Here is a 20,175-nt window from a genome sequence, read left to right as displayed (position 1 = left end):
ACTTTCTTAAGTTTGGAATGATTTCAGAGAGTTATCATGTCACTTTTCGGTTTATTTCTGTTGTGTACCCAGCACCTATTTTTATCGTAGATTCACATTTTTTTCATTAAAGAAGTATTGTTTTTTAAATCTCTTTAGCAGATTTACAATAAGTCTTAGTGCACGGCTTTATTTTGTTATTAATTTGTATTTGTATTCATTGCAAGATGGTCGTAGAATGATAGTTTATCAACAGATTTATATTAAAAATTATATATATTTTTTAGTGTAAAAGATTAAATAAATTTGTTTTGTCACTCAGTAATGCAATTATTTTTGCCAACAACTTTTTAATATATTTAGCTATTTGTTTTTATTAAAATAATAACTAATTAAAAACTGATATTTTTAAATTAGGTGTTGTCTGAATAAGATATTAAGTTTAATTCTGAATTCAAGTTTAATGGACTACAGAGTAATCGTGTTGGCTAAATCATTGCTACAAAAATCTGAACAAAAATGTCCAGTTTTCCTTTTTTTCTCGAATTGACAACTTTTTGAAAAAGTTATTGTGCCAATTACCTTCTCTATATTCTAAAAATGTAATTACTATTGAATAAAAAAGTTCATAATTGTATAGTCACAGTTTAGAAAGTTTTTAAATGGTCCTATTTGAAATCTAATATAGTTTGAATTGAAGAATATAGAAGTAAATAATGAGTTCCAACTTTTTTTAAAAATTTAAATAATCATTCACATATAAACTCCTAATATTGTGAAATTGAAAAATAAAAACATTCATACTTAATCAATGAACCTTAAAATTGAAAAAGTTCTACATCGAATAAATTCAAAGCTGCTCCAAATTTCGAATAGACAAAAAGGATATGAATAAAAATCGACTCTTTTAAAGTCTATGACCATCTTGCAAATTATTTTGTTCCAATTTCTCCAACCAATTTTCCAATGTAATAGATGCAGCAGACCAAGGTGACATCCGTCCTCTCGGAACCGCAACGTGCCTTAATAACGACCATAACTGCTGGTCACGAGATTATCGAATTTGCGGAAACAGAATTAATTACGAGGGCAGAACTTCCAGAATTGGGAACCGACGTCGCCTCTCTAAAGTGGATCGAAAGAACGATCGACACTCATAAACAAAATGTGGGATCACAAATCGCAGCGATGAACGCTGCGACTGCACAAGTTGTCACCCTGACTTCCGGTCCTGCTGATCATGTAGATCACACGGCAGTAGGTGCTGCAATCACTACAATCACAACCAATTTGCCAGAAATGACCAAAGGCGTGAGAATGATCGCAGCCTTGATGGAAGATGAACCCTCTGGTGATCGTCTTTTGGATGCTGCGAGAAAACTCTGCTCAGCCTTTTCCGATCTTCTTAAAGCCACAGAACCGGAAACTAAGGAGGTGAGTTTTATCTTATTGGTGTTTTCTGGGGCGGAAGTAATTTATCATCAATTCTCTTTCCTGCAGCCCTTCTATGTAACTTCTACTCTTTATGGACAATACGTAAGCCAGCTGATTCTAGTGCTCGTTGCTTAGAAGCTAGAAAGAATAGTGCTGATAGATAATTTTAGCAGGCAGTAGATTTTAATTCAAACCGTAAAAGTAAATGAGGAAGGCTGACTTCAATCCTTAATTTCTACCTTACGTGCATCGAGCCCGTTTCACAGCTCAAGTGGTTCATGTCTGTGCTAAGTTTCTGAAATATTTTTTATGTAAAATTATACTGCGCAGTTAAAAATACAAGGACAAATTAAAATATAACCTTAAGAATGTGTACGCGAAATTCATAGTTGTAATAGTAAAGAACTTTAAAGTTTTTTACGTAGAATTCGATTCTCACATTTGCGCGATCTAATTTGATGAGGTCATGAATAACATTCTAGAAACTTAACACGGATACGAACCACTTGCGATGTGCAGCGGTTTCGATGTCGGTAAGGTAGGGATTTAAGACAAGGCATTTACCGTACCTGGAAAATCTGGAAAACCTGGAAAACCTGGAATTGTTCTATATCTGGAAAAAAACCTGGAAGTGTCAGGGAATTTTTTTTAAGTCAGGGAATTTTTTCGAGAGGATGCTTAATTGTTTTTAATTGCAATATTGAATTGAATAGCAATCATTCTTCAATTGTAAAAGTAGCTTTATGTTTCTGTATTGAGCACTTTTCTAAAAAATTCGTTTTTATTTTTTGTTTGTTTAAAACATATTTTTTAACTGAAAATTTAAGCAGCCAGTTGAAAATTCATGTATTTTCTTGATGATTCGTTCTTTTTGGATAAATTTAATTATTTTTGATTCAAATTTTTGAATGAAGATTTTATTATCTTGTTGAGAGTTACTCTTTTCTTAAAAATTTGTTAAAGATTCATCATTTTATTTGAAAATTCATCTCCTTGGTTAAAAAATTATCTTTGGCTAAAAATTAATGTTTTGACTGAAAATTTAAGTATTTAAGTTGCAACTTTAAATATTAAAAAAATTTATTTATTATTTTAAATTATTACTTGTTACGGAAAATGTACCTTCAATATTTGGTTAAAAAATTATACTTTTTATATAAAATTTTTTACTTTTTTTGTAGAAATGAATATTCTGGTTTGAAAATTAATCTTTTTGTTTTAAATTTAATCATTCGAGTTTAAGACTCATCATTTTAGTTGAAAATTCATGTTTTTGTTTCCAAATTCCACTATTCCAGTTGAAGATTCATCATTTTAGTTGTAAATTAATCACTTTGATGGAAAGTGTAACTCTTTTTTGAAAATTAGTTTTGTTTTTGTTGCAAAGTATTTTTTTTACTGGAAAATGCAACTATTCCAATTGAAAATTACATCCTTTCAGGTGAAAATTCATCACTTTGGTTAAACATTAATTTTTAACTGAGAATTTAATCATTTAATGGTTGGTTAACAATTTATCTTTTTGTTTGAAAATCCATTTTCTTTACTAAAACTTAATCATCTAGGTTGAAAATTCATCTTTTTGGTTAAAAAGTCAACTATTCGAGTTAGAAATTGATCATTTCAGTTAAAATTTCGTCTTTTTGTTTAAACTTCATCTTTTTGGTTAAAAATTTGTCTGTTTGTGGTTTATAATTTAAATATTTCGTTGAAAATTCACGTATTTTGTTGAAAAATCGGCTTGGTGGTACAAAATTCATCTTCTTAGTTGAAAATTCAAGTTCAGCTAAATATTCATCATTTTAATAAAAAATCAATTTTTTTGGTGGAAAATGAAAACGCTTAGTTGAAAGTTAAATTAAACTCTTTTCAATCTTTTTTTTTGTGAAAAAATTAATTTTTTAATTGAAAACTGAACTATTTCGTTTTTAGTTGGAAACTGATTTGTTTACTTCAAAGTTCAGCTAATTTCTTCACAAATTGTTCTTTTTTTAGATTAAAATTAAAATGTTTAATTGAGGATTAATGTTTTTTTTTAAATTGTGTTTTTGTTAGAAAATTAATCTTTTTAAAAATACAAATTATTTATTGAAAAGTTAAGAGTTTTAAGCGGTTAAAATTAAATTTTATATAGTATCTACATTAATTTCACAAAAAAATGCACTGAATTTGAAGTATAAGTAGATAAAATAATATTTTTTTAAATTATGATTTAAATTCATGGACTTGAGACAAATTTAAGAAATGAATAATTACCTTTTTAGTACTATTTATTTATTTAATTAATCGATCGAGCTAAAATATTTAAGAATACCTTTTAATGTTAATTGAGTTCCTAGAAAGTGAGAAAAAGACATTATTTATAATAAACTCGCGAAACTGCATACATATTCTGAGCCGATTGTTTAAAAATATGCGAAATATTTAAATGCCACCATACTGTGATTAATTATTGCTGAACAAACTTTCGATACCTGGAAAAAACCTGGAATTGCTAGGGAATATTTTCTCAGGTTTTGAGTAGACATCCTGTAGGACTTGAACCGGCCTTACCCATCTACTCATAAACCTGCGTAATCTAAACTTTTTTTCGCTCTGAGCTGATTTACATTAGGAAAATGCTTCAATCTTTCGATAAGTGAAAAATCTTAATGACTATCTGAAAGTATCCTTCAAGTTTAACTACAAGTTTAGTCTGAATTTTATGTTCAGGAGTTTTTTAAAGTGCAATTAGCAATTTAATCATGGATTATTAGTTTTATCGATCAAAATTTTATTATAATTTTTTGTTGAATAATAAGAAACTTTGACATATCATACTATTTGAACGTGGCAAAATATTTATTTTAAACTCCTTCTACTGCCTACATTTACACATGTGTAATCAAAATTAAAAATCCGCTATTTGACCACTAGACCATCTTTTCTTTACTTTGCACTCAACTTCAGTTCTTGCGCAATTGAATCAAATATTACCTTCTAGGTGTTGAAATTTTCAAAATATCAATAAACTTTAGTATATATGGTGGCTTGATTGAAGCGCCTCTGGTTGTGAGTCTTGCCACAAATGTGATTAGAAATGGGGGAATAAATACCACTAGAGGTGCTGTGATCGACGAGCCGAATTTCATTCAGTGTATTTGCTCCCGAAATTAAAATTTAGATTTGCTTTTCAAAGCCCCTTTATCAACAATCAACATCCATCTTTAAAACTGAAAAAAAAACTTTCTTTTTTTACAGCCAAGGCAGAATTTACTGAATGCAGCTTCCCGTGTTGGAGAAGCTTCCCACCAAGTATTGACAACAATCGGCGAAGAAGACGACTCGACTCGCGAACTCCAGGACATGCTCCTTGCCCTAGCAAAGGCCGTTGCCAACACAACCGCTGCTTTAGTCCTCAAAGCGAAGAAAATCGCAAAGACCTTTGACGAGAATGATGACGCTACCCAAAATCGAGTGATATCAGCTGCAACTCGTTGCGCTCTCGCAACTTCTCAACTCGTCGCCTGCGCCAAAGTAGTCGCTCCGACTTTACACTCACCCGCTTGTCAAACACAGCTGATGAACGCTGTTCGCGAAGTTACAAAAGCCGTTGAAAATCTTGTTCAAGTCTGCAACGAAACTTGCGGCGATGAACAACTTTTGAAGGAGCTGAGCGCAGCTGCTGCAGAAGTCACCAGAACCTTGAATGATCTTCTAAATCATATCAAAACCGCCACCAGAGGAGAAAGAGCCAAGGAAACAGTTCAGGAAGGCGCTGTTGAACAAATCCTAGTTGCTACAGATAGACTCTTCGCAAGCACAGGAGACGCTGGAGAGATGGTCCGTCAAGCCAGAGTCGTAGGTTTAGCAACCGCACAATTGATTCAGAGCATTAAAGGCGAAGCCGAGAAACAGACGGATTCAGATCAGCAGCAAAGACTATTGGCTGCTGCGAAAATGCTCGCTGATGCGACCGCAAGAATGGTGGAGGCTGCTCGTCAATGCGCAAGTAGTCCTCATGATGCGAGGAAACAGGACCAACTTCGTCAAGCTGCTGAAGAACTCAGAGCGGCAACAACAGCCGCGGCTACACCGGCGCTTCGCAGGAAATTGATTACAAGATTGGAAAGTTGCGCCAAGCAAGCAGCTTCAACTGCAACTCAGTGCATGGCTGCTTCATCCGGAGCTTCTCATCACAACACGAACATCGCGAGCCAGGAAGAACTAAACGCCGAATGTCGAGCGATGGCGCAATATATTCCGAATCTTGTTCAAGGTGTCAAGGGAACTTTGGCGCAACCTGATAATCCCACCGCTCAGTTGAATCTCATCAACGCCTCTGAACAATTCTTACAACCAGGAACTTCAGTCGTTAAAGCCGTGAGGGCTGTTCTTCCAACCGTTACTGATCAAGCTTCAGCCATGCAGTTGAATAGTAGCTCCCAGCAATTTGGAACTTCGCTGGGTGATCTCAGATCCGCGGTGACTCGAGCCAGGAAAGCTTGCGGAGGATTGGAACTCGACGCTGCTGAGGAACTGATCGGCAGCTTGAAAGAAGAACTCGTCGAATTCTATAGAGCTGTTGAATGTGCCTCTTTGAGACCTTTACCTGGAGAAACCACAGAGTCGACGGCCTTGCGACTTGGATCAACGTCTAAGAATGTTGGAGTCTCGATGGCTCAACTTCTTTCTGCTGCCAAGCAGGGCAATGAAAATTATACAGGAAGTGCAGCAAGAGAAACAGCATCTTCCCTGAAAGATTTGACAAATGCTGTTCGGGGAGTTGCGGCGACTAGCAGTCAACCCGAAACCCAGAAGAAGGTGCTGATGACTGCTGACGATGTGGTTGTCAAGTCCTTGAAGCTTGTCAGAGAAGCTAAACGAGTCCTGGAGAACCCGGAGAATCCTAACAACGAAGCTAATCTGGCTGCGGTCGCTAAGGAAGTTTCCTACTCGCTTGACAAATGCGTTTCTTGTCTTCCGGGTCAGAGAGACGTAGAGACTGCGATGAAACGCATTGAGGAAATAAGTACGGTTCTGACGACTCAGGAATTCAGACAAACGACCAAGAGTTACGGACAGCTGCAGAGCGATCTTAACAACGCGGCTGCTAGCCTCAATGACGCCTCTTCCAATCTTGTTTCTTCTGTCCGATCCCCTGTTCAACTAGCAAGTTCTTCACAACAATTCACAAACGCCTTCGAAGACTTGCTTGATGTCGGAATGGAAATGGCGAGTACAAAAACAACAGAGACGAGGACGCAAGTTGTTATTTCTTTGAAGAATGTTAGCATGACTTCCAGCAAACTTTTGACGACTGCAAAGTCCGTCGCTTCCGATCCGAATGCTCCTAATGCCAAGAATCAACTTCAAGCTGCTGCGAGGGCTGTTACCGATTCGATAAATTACCTTGTCAATGTTTGCACTTCAGCCGCTCCTGGACAGATCGAGTGTGACAGTGCTATCAGGGAAATTAAAGCGATGAAATCTTTGCTTGACAATCCTAGTGAACCGATTTCTGATGCCTCTCATTCCGAATGTCTCGAAACAGTTATGGATAACAGCAGAAATCTTGGAGACGGAATGACCGGAATAGCAAATCATGCCAAGAAATGCGAGTACGAACAATTCTGCGTTGCAGTTCGAGGAGTTTCATCATCAGTCTGCGGATTAATCGAAGCAGCTGCTCAGGCGGCGTATTTAGCGGGAGTGAGTGATCCAACTTCGGTGGCTGGAAAACCAGGTCTTGTTGATCAGGCTCAGTTCCTCAGAGCGGCTCAGGCGATTCATACTGGTTGTCAGAATCTCAGCAACCCGACTAGCACTCAACAGCAGGTTATCTCCGCTGCTACAATGATCGCTAAACACACTAGCGCCCTCTGCAATGCTTGCAGACTCGCTTCCAGCAAAACCAGTAATCCAGTTGCTAAAAGACACTTTGTCCAATCAGCAAAAGATGTTGCGAACTCAACTGCGAGTCTCGTGAAGGAGATCAAGGCTCTGGATGTTGATTGTTCTGAAGCGAATAGACAGCGTTGTGCAGAAGCTACCAGACCCCTTTTGGAAGCAGTTGACAGTCTTTGTACTTTTGCCAGTTCTCCTGAATTCGCAAGTCAGCCAGCCAGGATTTCCGTAGCTGCAAGAGCTGCTCAAGAACCAATTACCAGCGCTGGAAAGTCAATTATTGACGGACTTTGTGGGATGTTACACCTCGCAAAGAGCCTTGTGATTAGTCCTGAAGCGCCACCCACCTGGCAATTGTTGTCCAACCACAGTAAGAACGTCAGTGACTCTATCAAATCTTTGGTCGCCTCAATCAGAGACAATGCTCCGGGACAAAAGGAATGCGATTCTGCCATTGAGCGACTATCTTCTAAAATTCACGAACTTGATGATGCTTCTTTGAGAGCTGTGTCGCAAGCGCTCGTGCCACGTCGGGAAAATACGGTGCAGGGATTCACTGATCAGATGGAGAGCAGTGCCAGTGAGTTGAGGGAGAAGCTGGAGCCTTTGAGAAATGCATCGAAATTTGAGGCGGAAAATGTTGGACACGCTGTTAGCCAGATTGCCCTCTATTGCGAGCCCTTGATTTCTGGTGCAATTGGCGCTGCTTCGAATATGGTGCACACGAAACAACAGATGGTGCTTCTTAATCAGACGAAGACGGTTGCTGAGTCGGTATTGCAGTCGATTTATGTGACGAAGGAATCAGGTGGCAATCCAAAGGCTGTTAATCTGCATGCGGAGGTGGATGAGACGGTGGAGAGTACGAAAGACGCACTTCAAGAATTGCAGAATACTTTGGAGAATATTTCTACGTCAAATGGAATTGTTACGGGACTGATCGATACGATTACGAGGGCAATGGTGCGGTTGGAGGACCACAGGATGTCTACGATTGATACCGTCGATTCGTATGTTGATTATCAGACAAGGATGGTCGAGGCAGCGAAGGAGATTGCGAGATTGGCTCAAGAAATGGTGAGTTATCTATCTTTCGTACCGTTCTTAGATTACGTATATTTTTAGTTATAAATTTGACTATGTTTTTTTTTTTTTTTTTTTTTTTTTTTTAAATTCATCTTTGGGTTAAAAATTCAGCTCTATTCGTAGAACAATTAACCTTTTGTTTAAAAGCCATATGCTGTTGCTGATAAGTCAACTGAAATCTTTTTTGAATTAAAACTATTTTTTCTGAAAATTTGTCTTTTGAGTTAAAAATTTATCTTTCAGTGTAAATATTGTATCTTACTTGAAAAAAATATAACTGTTTTTTTTTTTTTTAATTAAACTATTTCCTAGAAAATTTTCTTTTTGTTTGAAATCCCTGTTTTTGCGTTGAAAAGCTAATTGAAATATTTTTTGATAAAAATTGAACTCTTTATTTGAAAATTTGTCTTTTTGATTTAAAAATTCACCCGTTTTAGTAGAATTGTCATTTTTCTTTGAAAAAAATGCACATCTTTGGTTAAACCTTTAGCAATCTTGTTAAAAGTCATACTGTTCGATTAAAAATTTAACTATTTAGCAGAAGATAAACTTATTACTTACAATTCTTATTTTGGAGTCGGAAAACTAAGTCGAATCTTATTTGGATATAAATTAAACTATTTTTTTTAAGGTTTTTTTTTAATTCATCGGTTTCAGAAGAAATTTCTTCTTTCTTGACTAAAATGCAACTGTTGAAAATTCTGCTGGTTTTTTGAAAATTTAATTATTTTGTACAAAATTTATTTTTTGTTTAAAATTTACATTTTTCTGTTTAAAAAAATGAACTGTGATCTTTTCTGGATGAAAGTGCAACTTTTAAAAAAAATTGTCGTCTTTTATTAAAATTCATTTATTTTAGTACAAATTGTATCTTTCTTGGATAAAATAAAAACTGCAACTATTTGTTAGAGAATTCAACTACTTTGTTAAAAATTGATCTTTTTTGGTTGAAAAAAAATAGTCTTTTTGGATTGAAAAAGAAATTTTTTTCGTCGAGACTTATTTTTTCTAAAAACTTCATATTTTGATCTTGAAAAGTCAACTAGAATCTTATTTGGATGAAAAGTCAACCGTTTCTTTGATTTTTTTTTAAATAAAAATTCACATGTTTTAAGAGAAATTTAATCTTTATTTGAATAAAAATTCATCTACTTGGTAGAGAATTAAACAATTTTGTTGAAAAGTCATCATTTTTTGTTAAAAATTCGTTTTTTTTATTGAAAATTCTACTTTTTTCGTAGTAACTTATTTCTTGTTTAAAAATTCATATTTTTATCGTGAAAAGTCAGCTGAAATATTTTTTAACGGGAAATTCAAAATTTTTTTTTCAAAATTCTGTTTTGATTTAAAAATTCATCTGCTTTCGTAGAAATATCATTTTTTTAATGAAAATGTAATTTTGTGGTCAAAAATGATTCTTCTTTGCTTGAGTAATCAACTATTTGGTTTGAAATATTTCGTTGAATCACTTCGTTAAGAAATCTTTTTTTTTTTGAGAGAGAAGATTTATATTTTTAGTTGAAATTGTATCTCTTTGGTTCAAAACTTAACTATTTGATTAAAAAATAATCTGTTTTAATTGATAATTCAACTACTTGGTGAAAAGTGAAACAAATTAATTTTTTTCCTGAAAATGTAACTTCCATTTTTTTAAAGATTGATCTTTTTTAGTTGAAAGTTCTCCTTTTTTCGTAAACAAAAATAATTTTCTTGGTTCAAAATTTCTTTTTTGTTTGTTCTGTAAAAATGTGTTGGTTTTATAGAGAATTAAGTATTTACTGCAAAGTCATATTTTGGTTTAAAAATTCAATTTTTGTAGAGAAAATTCGTGTTTTGGTTTGAAAATTTTTACAATTTTAGATAAACTTTTACTTTCTTCTTGAATAAAAAATCTTTATTGGTTGAAAATTCGTCTTTTTGGTTTTAAAATTCTTCTTTTTTCTTATAAATTTCATCTTTTTTGTTTGAAATATAAACTGTGCCACTGTTTTGTTGGGAATTTATCTTTTTAACTTGAAAATTCAACTATTTTGTTCAAAAATTAAGTATTTTGTTAAAATTTTAAGTATTTTGTTGAAAAAGTCGTCTTTTATAGTAGAAAAACCCTTTTTTATGTAAAATTAATTAATGAATTTGAAATCGTTTAATTTGTATCTGAAATGCTGTTACATTCCGTCTATAAAAGATTCTAAATTTTAAAATTTTACAAAATTAAAATGCTTGTATTTTAATATTAATGATCAAGGAAAATGAATAATTAGTCCAGGAAAATTGAGGGAATTTCGAAAATAAATTTTTCGGACACCCTGCCTAATTCTGCTAGCAATAACGAGCAAAGCATTTCTGGAAACTAAAATTTACTTACAGGAAGAGGGGCCTACAATCCTTTACGTAATTTAAGTACGACCCTTTATCTAAAATGGTGACATATTTATTTCAACTCTAGCCTGACTGAAGTTGGAAAAAGACTTGTTCAAACTCTCTGACCAAAAATTCTCTCATTTAATTCCAGTCGACTAAGTCCTCAACAGACGTGGCAAGACTAGGTCCCCTCGCGGTTGACATTTCTCACAAGTACACACAATTAGCCAGAGACACTTCGGGAGCTTCTGCAGCAGCTTCCAACGCTGATGTATCAACCAGACTTCGAACCGGCGTTCAAGAACTTGGAAGGGCCTGTGCCGATATCGTCAGGACAGCCGGAACTTGTCAAATGTCTCCAGGAGATGCTTACGCCCAACGAGAAGTTTCCGAGCAGAGTAAAATTGTCACCGAAAAAGTCTCCCAGGTTCTTGCAGCTCTGCAAGCTGGATCCCGTGGAACTCAAGCTTGCATCAATGCAGCAAGCACCGTTTCTGGAATCATTGGTGACCTGGACACGACGATCATGTTTGCAACTGCTGGCACTCTTCATGCTGAAAACGAGGGCGATACTTTTGCTGATCACAGAGAAAATATTCTTAAAACTGCGAAAGCTCTGGTGGAAGATACAAAGACTCTGGTAGCTGGAGCAGCATCTTCTCAGGAACAACTTGCTGTTGCTGCTCAGAATGCAGTTTCAACTATTGTCCAACTCGCTGAAGTTGTGAAATATGGGGCAGCTAGTCTGGGAAGTCATAATCCCGAAGCTCAGGTAATGCTGATCAATGCTGTCAAGGATGTAGCCTCGGCTCTTGGAGATCTGATTCATGCAACGAAGGCTGCTAGTGGAAAACCGATAAATGATCCCAGCATGGCTCATCTTAAAGATTCTGCTAAGGTTGGTTCATTTTTGTTTAGGTTTGCTTGTAGCTTGTAATTAATCGTTAATCTTTAATACTAATCATTTGATTGTTTACTCTAGAGGCTTTAGAGCTTTTCTGTTTTTTTTTTGTAAGATCCCTTTTCATTCAATTAATTTATAAGGTCTTGTTCTTTAAAATGACGTTTGTTCTTCATTTTTTCATTTACTTAAATAATTACAAATTTGCATTAAGAAAGTTCCATATTTCTGAAAATTACAGGTTGGCCGCTGGGCCGTGAAACTGGGAACATTATTTATTTTTTGAACCGGAAATTTTACAAACGTTTACAAAGAAATTGGTCAAACTTTTACCTTCAATCGTTCGTTAAATAATTAGTTGAATTTGTATCTTTTTCAATTATTATATCATTCAGTTCAGAATGCTTAAATGAAAAATCTTTCACTTTTAAAATTTTTCATTTTAGACTTTAATTTTTAAACGTGCATTTTAATTTGAAGATTTTTAAAATACAGTTTTAAAGACTTGAGTAATTAAATATTAGAAGTGTTTGAAACAGAAGATTTTGGTAAAAAACATTTCCAGCTGATCAACTGTGAATATAAATTAACTAATGATTTTTAAAATTGAACTGTATTTTAAGATTTAAAATGTAAATAACAATTGATTGTACAATAGGGTGGTCGCTGGACCGGGAAAAACCGGTAAATGACAGTGTTTTTTTTCTTGACCGAAAATTTTACAAATTTTCAAAAGAAAAATCTGTCTAAGTTCGATTTCAACAGTTTTAAAAATAATTAGTTGAATTGATATCTTTTTCAATTATGATATCATTCAGTTTATAATGCGTAATTCGAAAATCTTTTACCTGAAAAATTCTCTATTTTATATTTTTATTTTTAAGCTTATATTTTTAATTTAAAGAATTTTAATGTTCAGTTTTGAAGACTTAAACAATTTAAAATTTAAAAAGTTTGAAGTTAAAAATTTTTGATAAAAAACAGTTTCATTTTATCAACTGTAAATATAAAGAAATAATGTTTAAAACGGATCTGTAATTTAAGCATTAAAAACTGAACAATAATTGATTTGATAAAATGATTCTAAATTCGTTGAAAGTTAAAGAATTTCCAAATTCGTAATTAATTCGTAATTAAAGGCTTTTATTAAATTAAAAATATTGTTTCAGTCTAAATTATTAAATTTAATTAAGAAAAAGGATAATTATTTAATATTTAGCAATATTTGAATTGTAATTTAAGGAGACTAAATTGAAGCTAAAAATTTAAAAGTAAACAATTTGAAACTTAATTGTTCGACATAGAAAACTTGGATTGTTAAAATTTCGAAAAGCTTTTAATATTTTAACGTCACAATTTGTTGAATTTTGATGTATAAATAATAATTGAACACGTATTATTTGTAAAAGAATTTAAACGAAGCTTCTGAAAAAAAATTTCAGAACTTCTAAACATATTTTAAACTCAATACAATTTTTCCGACATCTTTTAGAAAATCTTAAATTTTTTTCTAAAACCCTTAAATTCTTCCCTGGTCGTTTTCAATAATATTGGAATTCTCTTAAAATCTTTTTGAATATTCTGTTAAAACAATTTTTCAAAATGAAGAATCATTTTCAATTTTCCTAGGAATTTTAAGAAAATGTTTTTATTTGTTTGGAACTTTTCACAATTCTTAAAAAGCCTCTAAATTTTTTGTAAACTGCAAAAATTGTACATTTTGTTTTAAATTAGGTTGTGAGTATTTGCACCGAAATTTCGTTACGAATAACCAAATTTTTTCGGTAAACACATTTCGTTAAAATTATTTGAAATAATTTCAAGTTCCAAATTAATTTTTAATCTTTTTGAAACTTCCAAATATCTCTTAGAATTACTCTAATTGTTCCTAAAAATAATACGTGTTCATTTTTTATTCAGAAATCCAAATTTTAAGGACATTTTTTTAATTTCGAAGGATTTCCTCAAATTTGTGAGACAAATTCAATTAATTTTTTAAGTCATTGAGAAGTTTAAAATTTTTTTTTTAAATATAGAAAAATTTGAACAAATTTAAAACTACTTTCAGATTTGTGAAGATTTTAAAATGTAATTTTAAAGTCTTTAAAGTATGCATAAAGTATTTAAAATTAAAATAAGTTAAATTCTAATTTAGGAATTTCTAAGTTGAAAAAATTTTAATTCAAAAATATTTAATGGCCTAAAATAACTGTATAATATAATTTTTTCAATTTTTAAAGTTAATTGATTGATTCTTTAATTTAGAGTATTGAAAATGTTAACCTGGATTTATATTTTTGGAACTTAATCTAAATCTTTGAACTCCATAATTTATGAATTTTTAAAATTCTTAATTTCGCAGTTTAAATTCATTAAACTTGAAATTATTTAGCTGAAAGTGTTAGTACCTTCCAGGTTATACAGTTAATTATTGACCAATTCAATAGAAAATTTTTGAATTTGAGTACTTTTAAACTTAAATTTTTAAAGTTAAAAATTCAAGAGTTACACTTTGAATGCTTTAGTTTGTTGTTTATTTTTTTATTACTTGTACTTTTACTGTTTAGCTTTATATTTCGATTTTTTAAATTTCATTGACCGGGACAAATATTTGCGAACCGGGAAAAACCGGGAAATCACCGCGAATTTTGTTCTTTGATTAAAACGGTCACCCTGTACAAGACGATTCGGAATCAGTTTACAATTTTATAATTTGCAGATTTTAACGTTAAAATTTGAACTGCTTCAATTGGAATGTCTGATTAGTTTAAAAAATGTAAACGCCTGATTCAAAGTTTATCAACTATTTTTAATTTTAAAATAACTTCTAAATAATATTTTCATAACTAAAGGCTTTTATTAATTTTCAAATATTATTTTTGTCTAAAAAGATGCCATTTTTAAACCATTTTTTTTGTTAAGAAAAAGAACAATTATTTAATATCTGGAAATATTTGACTGTTTATTTAAAATCAGTCATTATAAATTAGATATTCAAAACTAAACAAACAAAATTAAACTTTGAAAGTTACAAATTTAATTATTCTATTTAAAAAACTTTAGTTTGAAAGTCAAATTTTTGAATTTTGATGTATTAATTTTAATACATTTAATTTTTTTAGTTTAAAATTACTTAAAATCATATAGTTTAAAAATGTTATAATATTTATTGATTGATTCTTCACTTTAGAGCATTGAAAATTATAAAGTGTTAGTAGCTTCCATTTTCTACGTGTAAATTATCGAGCATTTGAATACAACATTTTTGAATTTAAAAACTTTAGCTCAGTTTTTATTACTTCAAATGGAAATTTTTTTTAGCTTTACAGTTCGATTTTTTAAATTTCATTGACCGTGAAAAATGTTTGTGAATCGGGAAAAACCGGGGATTTTCTTTCTTTGACTAAAACTGCCACCCTGAACTAAAATTAGGATAGCTGTGAAGCCTAAAAATAATTTTTATTTTAAGGTTTTCGATTCAGCTGAGATCGTATTCTGAACATTTCTAAAAGAAATTTGAAAATTAATTCGTAGAAAATGTTTGTGAGTTTGAAACGTATGCAGAGAAAATTTGATCTAAATTCATGGAAATTAATAAAAATGTAACGTTCAAAATTGGACAAGATATTTTTAAATATCTTTAGTTCAATTCTGAAAAACTAAAAGAAAAAAAGAGGAACGGAAAAGAAGGCAACCTTCACGTCCAATTTCTTTTTTTTCTTGTATTAATTTTTTTTCTAATTTGATCGTGAAATTACAATGTAGGGCCTTAAAAAGGAATTTAAATTTTCATTTATTCTTAAATTAATTTCTTAATTTTTAAAGAACTTTTTGTAATTCAAATTTCTTGCCGATATTACTTTAAAATTTAATAATGTGCTGTTCTTCGAATTTTCAACTATTTCAATTAAAATGGAAATTCATAATTATCTAGCCATCGGAATCGTTAATAAAAAAACTGATGAATAATTTTAAAAATACTTAATTTTATGTTCAGAATAAGAATGTCAGCTCTGATTAGAATATAAAATAAAAAATAGAACATAGCCTAATTCGAACAGCAAATGTGACTAACGATAACAATAACAATTAACGTATCTGAGGAAAGGAAGCAAAGCAAATCAAAAGCGAAATTGTGTGACTTGATCGTCGTGACTAACAGCGTTGATTCTCCACTTAGCACCAATGAAGGTTACCATTCTAACAGGATATCCTTCTATGATTTTTTTGGGTGGACTTTAATTGACAATTTAATTTCAATTTCTTAATCTCTAACCGATTTCACACTTTGCGTTCTACTAAAAACCGTCCTTTTTTGATAATCTTCCATCCAGTGAGGATTGACGAGAACAAAAATAAATAAAAAAAATCTGAGAATATAATATGGCAGAGTAGCAGATCCTCGAAAGTGTGCCAAAGTCGATAGTTCGACGATATTAAAGTCCACCTTGAAACCTTGTAAAGCCTTACATTTATGGAAAACCTTAAACTTTTGAAAAGCCTTGAACTCTTGGTATTCTCTTCTTTATGTGTGTGAGAAAGAATTTAATAATGGCGTAGTTATCTGTGTTTTTTGAATGCAAAGTAGAGGCCTTTAACGGGTAAGGCTAATTAGTATTGTTGTTGCTTTACATTGTCAAACACGATCATTTTATTTATTTTTACATTACTCTTTAATGATCGTTGAAGGACTCTGCAATTTTAACCAAGTTTCTGATCATTGTTCGCATGCTGGCCAGTAAAGGTCAAATTGTGGAAAGTTAGAATGAATTGATCGATTTCGGGGGACTTTAGTATCAGTCTGATTGACGATTTTGGTCTGGACACTGTGAATAGGTATTAGAACATCAGCTGCAGCAACAGTTGGTACCTTCGAGTGACGTTGGTGGCTCAGAGTCTGAATGGTTCGTCTCTGATCAAGAAGAGGAGCTGATTAAACTTCTATCCGCCTCCGAGAACAATCAACCTGCCCAGCGAACCTCTGACCTTCTACTGCTCATGTAGCCGAATTGAGTTTACGTGGTCTTTTGGCTTTTTAAATACGGGCCTTCAAACTCTCTTCAGATTTTTATGAAATTTTGCATTTATTCGGATAATTCTATCATTCAAGTAGATCTGTCGATAGATTTTTAGAATTTAGGTTAAATTCATTCAAATTAGGTTCTAAGGGGCTGGAATCTACTTTTAAAAATTAATTTTTATCCTAATAATTACTTGATCAAGTTTTTATTTAATTATGGAACTTTTTAGTTCATGAATTCATCATATAAATTCTTCAAATTTTTATAAATAAACTTAATTGGAATTTAAATTACTGGGATAGTAACACTATGCAATTTGTACTTATGGAGTCAATAATTTCTTTCAATTGGATTGTTTTCTAGTTATAGAAATTAAAAATGTGACTATTTTCGTTTTCAAAAACTAAGGATTTTGTACTTAAAAAAGACAATACCTATTAATTAAATAATTGATAATTGTTTTAAATTGTTTCAATTTAACTTATTTAAAATTTTTTTTTAAATCAAATTTTATCTTTCGTTTTACTACTATTTAGAAATGTATGATTTTAATTTGGAAAGACTTTTAAATTTGACAGAATTTAAGTGAAATTATCCCAATTTCTAGAACATCTAGAAAATATGTTTGCATAAATATTTTGTTAATTTTATAAATGTGGAACAAACTAAACAAATTTTTGAAGACTTTAAACTCTGTTTAGTAGGGATTATAATTTTGTCTTGTAGGATATTAAAATAAAAAATGTTTTTTCAAAAAAGTGGGATTTTTCCAAAAACTTTTGTTTCAAAATAATGAAAGCGAAATACTTTTTTATATACAAGTAAACTTTTTTTTATCTAGGCTTAATTCACCTCTATCTATTTATTTAAATACTTTTTACAATATTTTATATCTTTTATTTTATTATTTTGTATTTTCTTCCAAAATAATTATTTTATTTCTATTCTTCAGAGTTTTTGTAAACGATAAATTTGTACTATTTCATCCTTCATTAATTTATTGAAACTGGCAAATATAATCCTTAATTTTTTTAATTAAACCTTTTTTTTCGCAGTGTATTATAATAATTTCTGAAGTGTAGAGCAAGCCTTTTTCACATTTTCTATATTTACATATATTTTTTAGTGTTTAAAAAATAAAAATGGAATCAAGAATTGAGACAGTAATTATATAGATATTATTTTGTCTTCCATATTACTACTATTAAATTATATTTCTCTTAGAGCAATCAAGACATTAAAGCAAAATTATTTTAAAAACATAAGTATTTCTGTAGATTTTATCATTTTTATATATATAATATTATAAAAATATTCGTAATTTTAATCTTCGTTTCAAACGATCGAAATGTATTTTTATTAACGTTTTTTTTTCTTTTAAATTTGTTTCCCATTTTTTATTTTGTAAGACTTTTTCATACATACAATTCAGATTCAAACTTTTTCAAGGATGGTACATATCAGTGCTTTGAAAATTTCGATTTTAAAAGTAATTGACAAACTTCGGATAATTTTTTGTATCAATAAGTATGCTTGGTTGGGATGTTTTCTATGGATATTTATATTAATTTCGCAGATCATGTTCGAACTCAACTTCCCGCTACTTTGCCATAGTTTTATTTATTTTCATACCATTCGTTTTGTATTATTTTATGGTCGCTTAAAATGTCTATAAGCTTCGAATAAAACAGATTTTCGAAATCGTACTGTACCTAATTACTTCACTTGTCATATCTACAATTAATTTGTAATTTTATTTTTAAATTGATCTGTACTAAATCGAAAAGTTAGGTACGTATAGCTTGAATTTCACTTTTTGCGCTAACCAGAAAAGTGGAGAAAAATCGCAGTTAACTAATCGCGAAGTGCTTAAAACGCAATTATCCAGAATTACGAGTTCGAAGTGGAGTATTAAACCAACTCTCTCGAATTAACTTGATTATAAGTAGACTAATTTAACCTCTAGTTAGGTCCTCTCCACGCTTCTTCGACTCATGCTTTGCTTCTTTTCAGGATTTCAAATAATATTTTAGAGTTAGGTACAGCATTGCTGGAAAAATATTATTTTAGAAATTGAACTAATGGCACCTGAATTTAATTACTTTTGTTCAGAAACAATTCTCAAGCTAAAGAAACTAGTAAATTTAAATAATGAAGGTAATTTCTGAACAAAGTTAATTAAAACCTTAAAGTGAAACAGTAAAATTGAATTTCAATCTCTGACCATCATTTTCTTTTTCAGGTGATGGTAACGAACGTAACATCCCTTCTTAAAACCGTAAAAGCAGTAGAAGATGAACATACTCGAGGAACTCGTGCCCTCGAATCAACAATTGAAGCAATCGCTCAAGAAATTCGAGCCCTAAATACCCCAGAATCTCAAAAATCCAACGTAACACCAGAAGATCTTGTTCGTTGCACAAAAAGCATTACCGTGTCGACAGCCAAGGCCGTTGCTGCTGGAAATAGTTGCAAGCAGGATGACATCATAGCGGCTGCAAATATGGGACGTAAAGCCATCAGCGATATGCTAACTATTTGCAAAGGCACTGCTTATAACTGTGCGGAAACCGCTGAACTTCGAGATCGCACTCTTCAAGCTGGTCATGATGTTGCGATGAATTATCGAGAACTGCTTCAAGCGATTCTTCAAATTTCATCAAGACCTGCAGATGCGAAGCACACTTTGCCACCAATTTCAAGAAAAATCGCCCAGAGTGTCACTGAATTGGTGGCTGTTGCTGAGTTATTGAAAGGAAGCGACTGGGTCGATCCTGATGATCCAACTGTTATCGCTGAGAACGAACTTTTGGGAGCCGCTGCGAGTATTGATGCTGCTGCGAAAAAATTGGCGAGTCTCAGGCCAAGGAGAGGCATTCAGGTGAGAATTTGATCGATTTATATTTTTGCAAAGAGTAGGCTAAGCTTTTTTTTTTAGAAAAATGGGCTTCGAACTATTTTATTGTGATATGTCACTGGCAAATAACAGAAACAAATTTAAAAAATTAAATTACCCGCTAAAATTATCATGCCACACTTAAACATAACCTCCATTTTGATGTCATTCTGGCGCGATATTTAAATTACAACATTATAGCTGGGTATTTCTCCACATAAAGTTCACTTATGCTACTATTATCGTTCAATGCCCTTCCGAATATTTATTAAATTGTTTTAAAATTTGGCGAATTTCTTCTTTTTTATAATATTGATTAAAAACATAAAATCGATACAGTTTATTTTGCCTTAAAATGTTTATAAATAAGCGTTAAATATATACAAAATTACCTTGTTCTCCACTTACAAGTTATTTTGAGAAGTATTTTTAAAACCAAAGTTAATAAAATAAAAATTCTTAATGTTCCTTCTTAAAAGTCTTTAAAAAACTATATATTTATATATAAAACCTATCTCACGGTCGTGAGACGTGGTTGTGGCTGAAATTTTACCGCGATTTCGCTGGAAGCGGGTGCAATTTTCCAGATTAGCACCCGCTCCCGGCGAAAC

At 31.7% G+C, this 20,175-nt stretch overlaps 1 protein-coding gene across 4 annotated transcripts in view; it reads left to right on the top strand.

Annotated features, from left to right (window-relative positions):
- Nucleotides 1-20,175, top strand: part of LOC117181731 (talin-1) — a 126,763-nt gene that overhangs the window by 98,493 nt on the left and 8,095 nt on the right. For 3 of the 4 annotated variants that reach the window (XM_033374687.1, XM_033374688.1, XM_033374686.1), the window contains 4 exons: nt 955-1,413; nt 4,654-8,376; nt 10,898-11,644; nt 18,911-19,549. In XM_033374687.1, the coding sequence (XP_033230578.1) occupies nt 955-1,413; nt 4,654-8,376; nt 10,898-11,644; nt 18,911-19,549 (5,568 nt within the window). Of the gene's footprint in view, nt 1-954; nt 1,414-4,653; nt 8,377-10,897; nt 11,645-16,483; nt 17,032-18,910; nt 19,550-20,175 lie in introns of those variants that run through there. The other variant, XM_033374689.1, reaches the window with a different exon arrangement.

Source organism: Belonocnema kinseyi, chromosome 10 (genome assembly GCF_010883055.1).
Source record: "Belonocnema kinseyi isolate 2016_QV_RU_SX_M_011 chromosome 10, B_treatae_v1, whole genome shotgun sequence".
In the NCBI taxonomy this organism is placed as follows: domain Eukaryota; kingdom Metazoa; phylum Arthropoda; class Insecta; order Hymenoptera; family Cynipidae; genus Belonocnema; species Belonocnema kinseyi.
The sequence above is the reverse complement of the archived record's forward strand: the minus strand, read 5'-3'. Positions and strand labels throughout refer to the sequence as shown.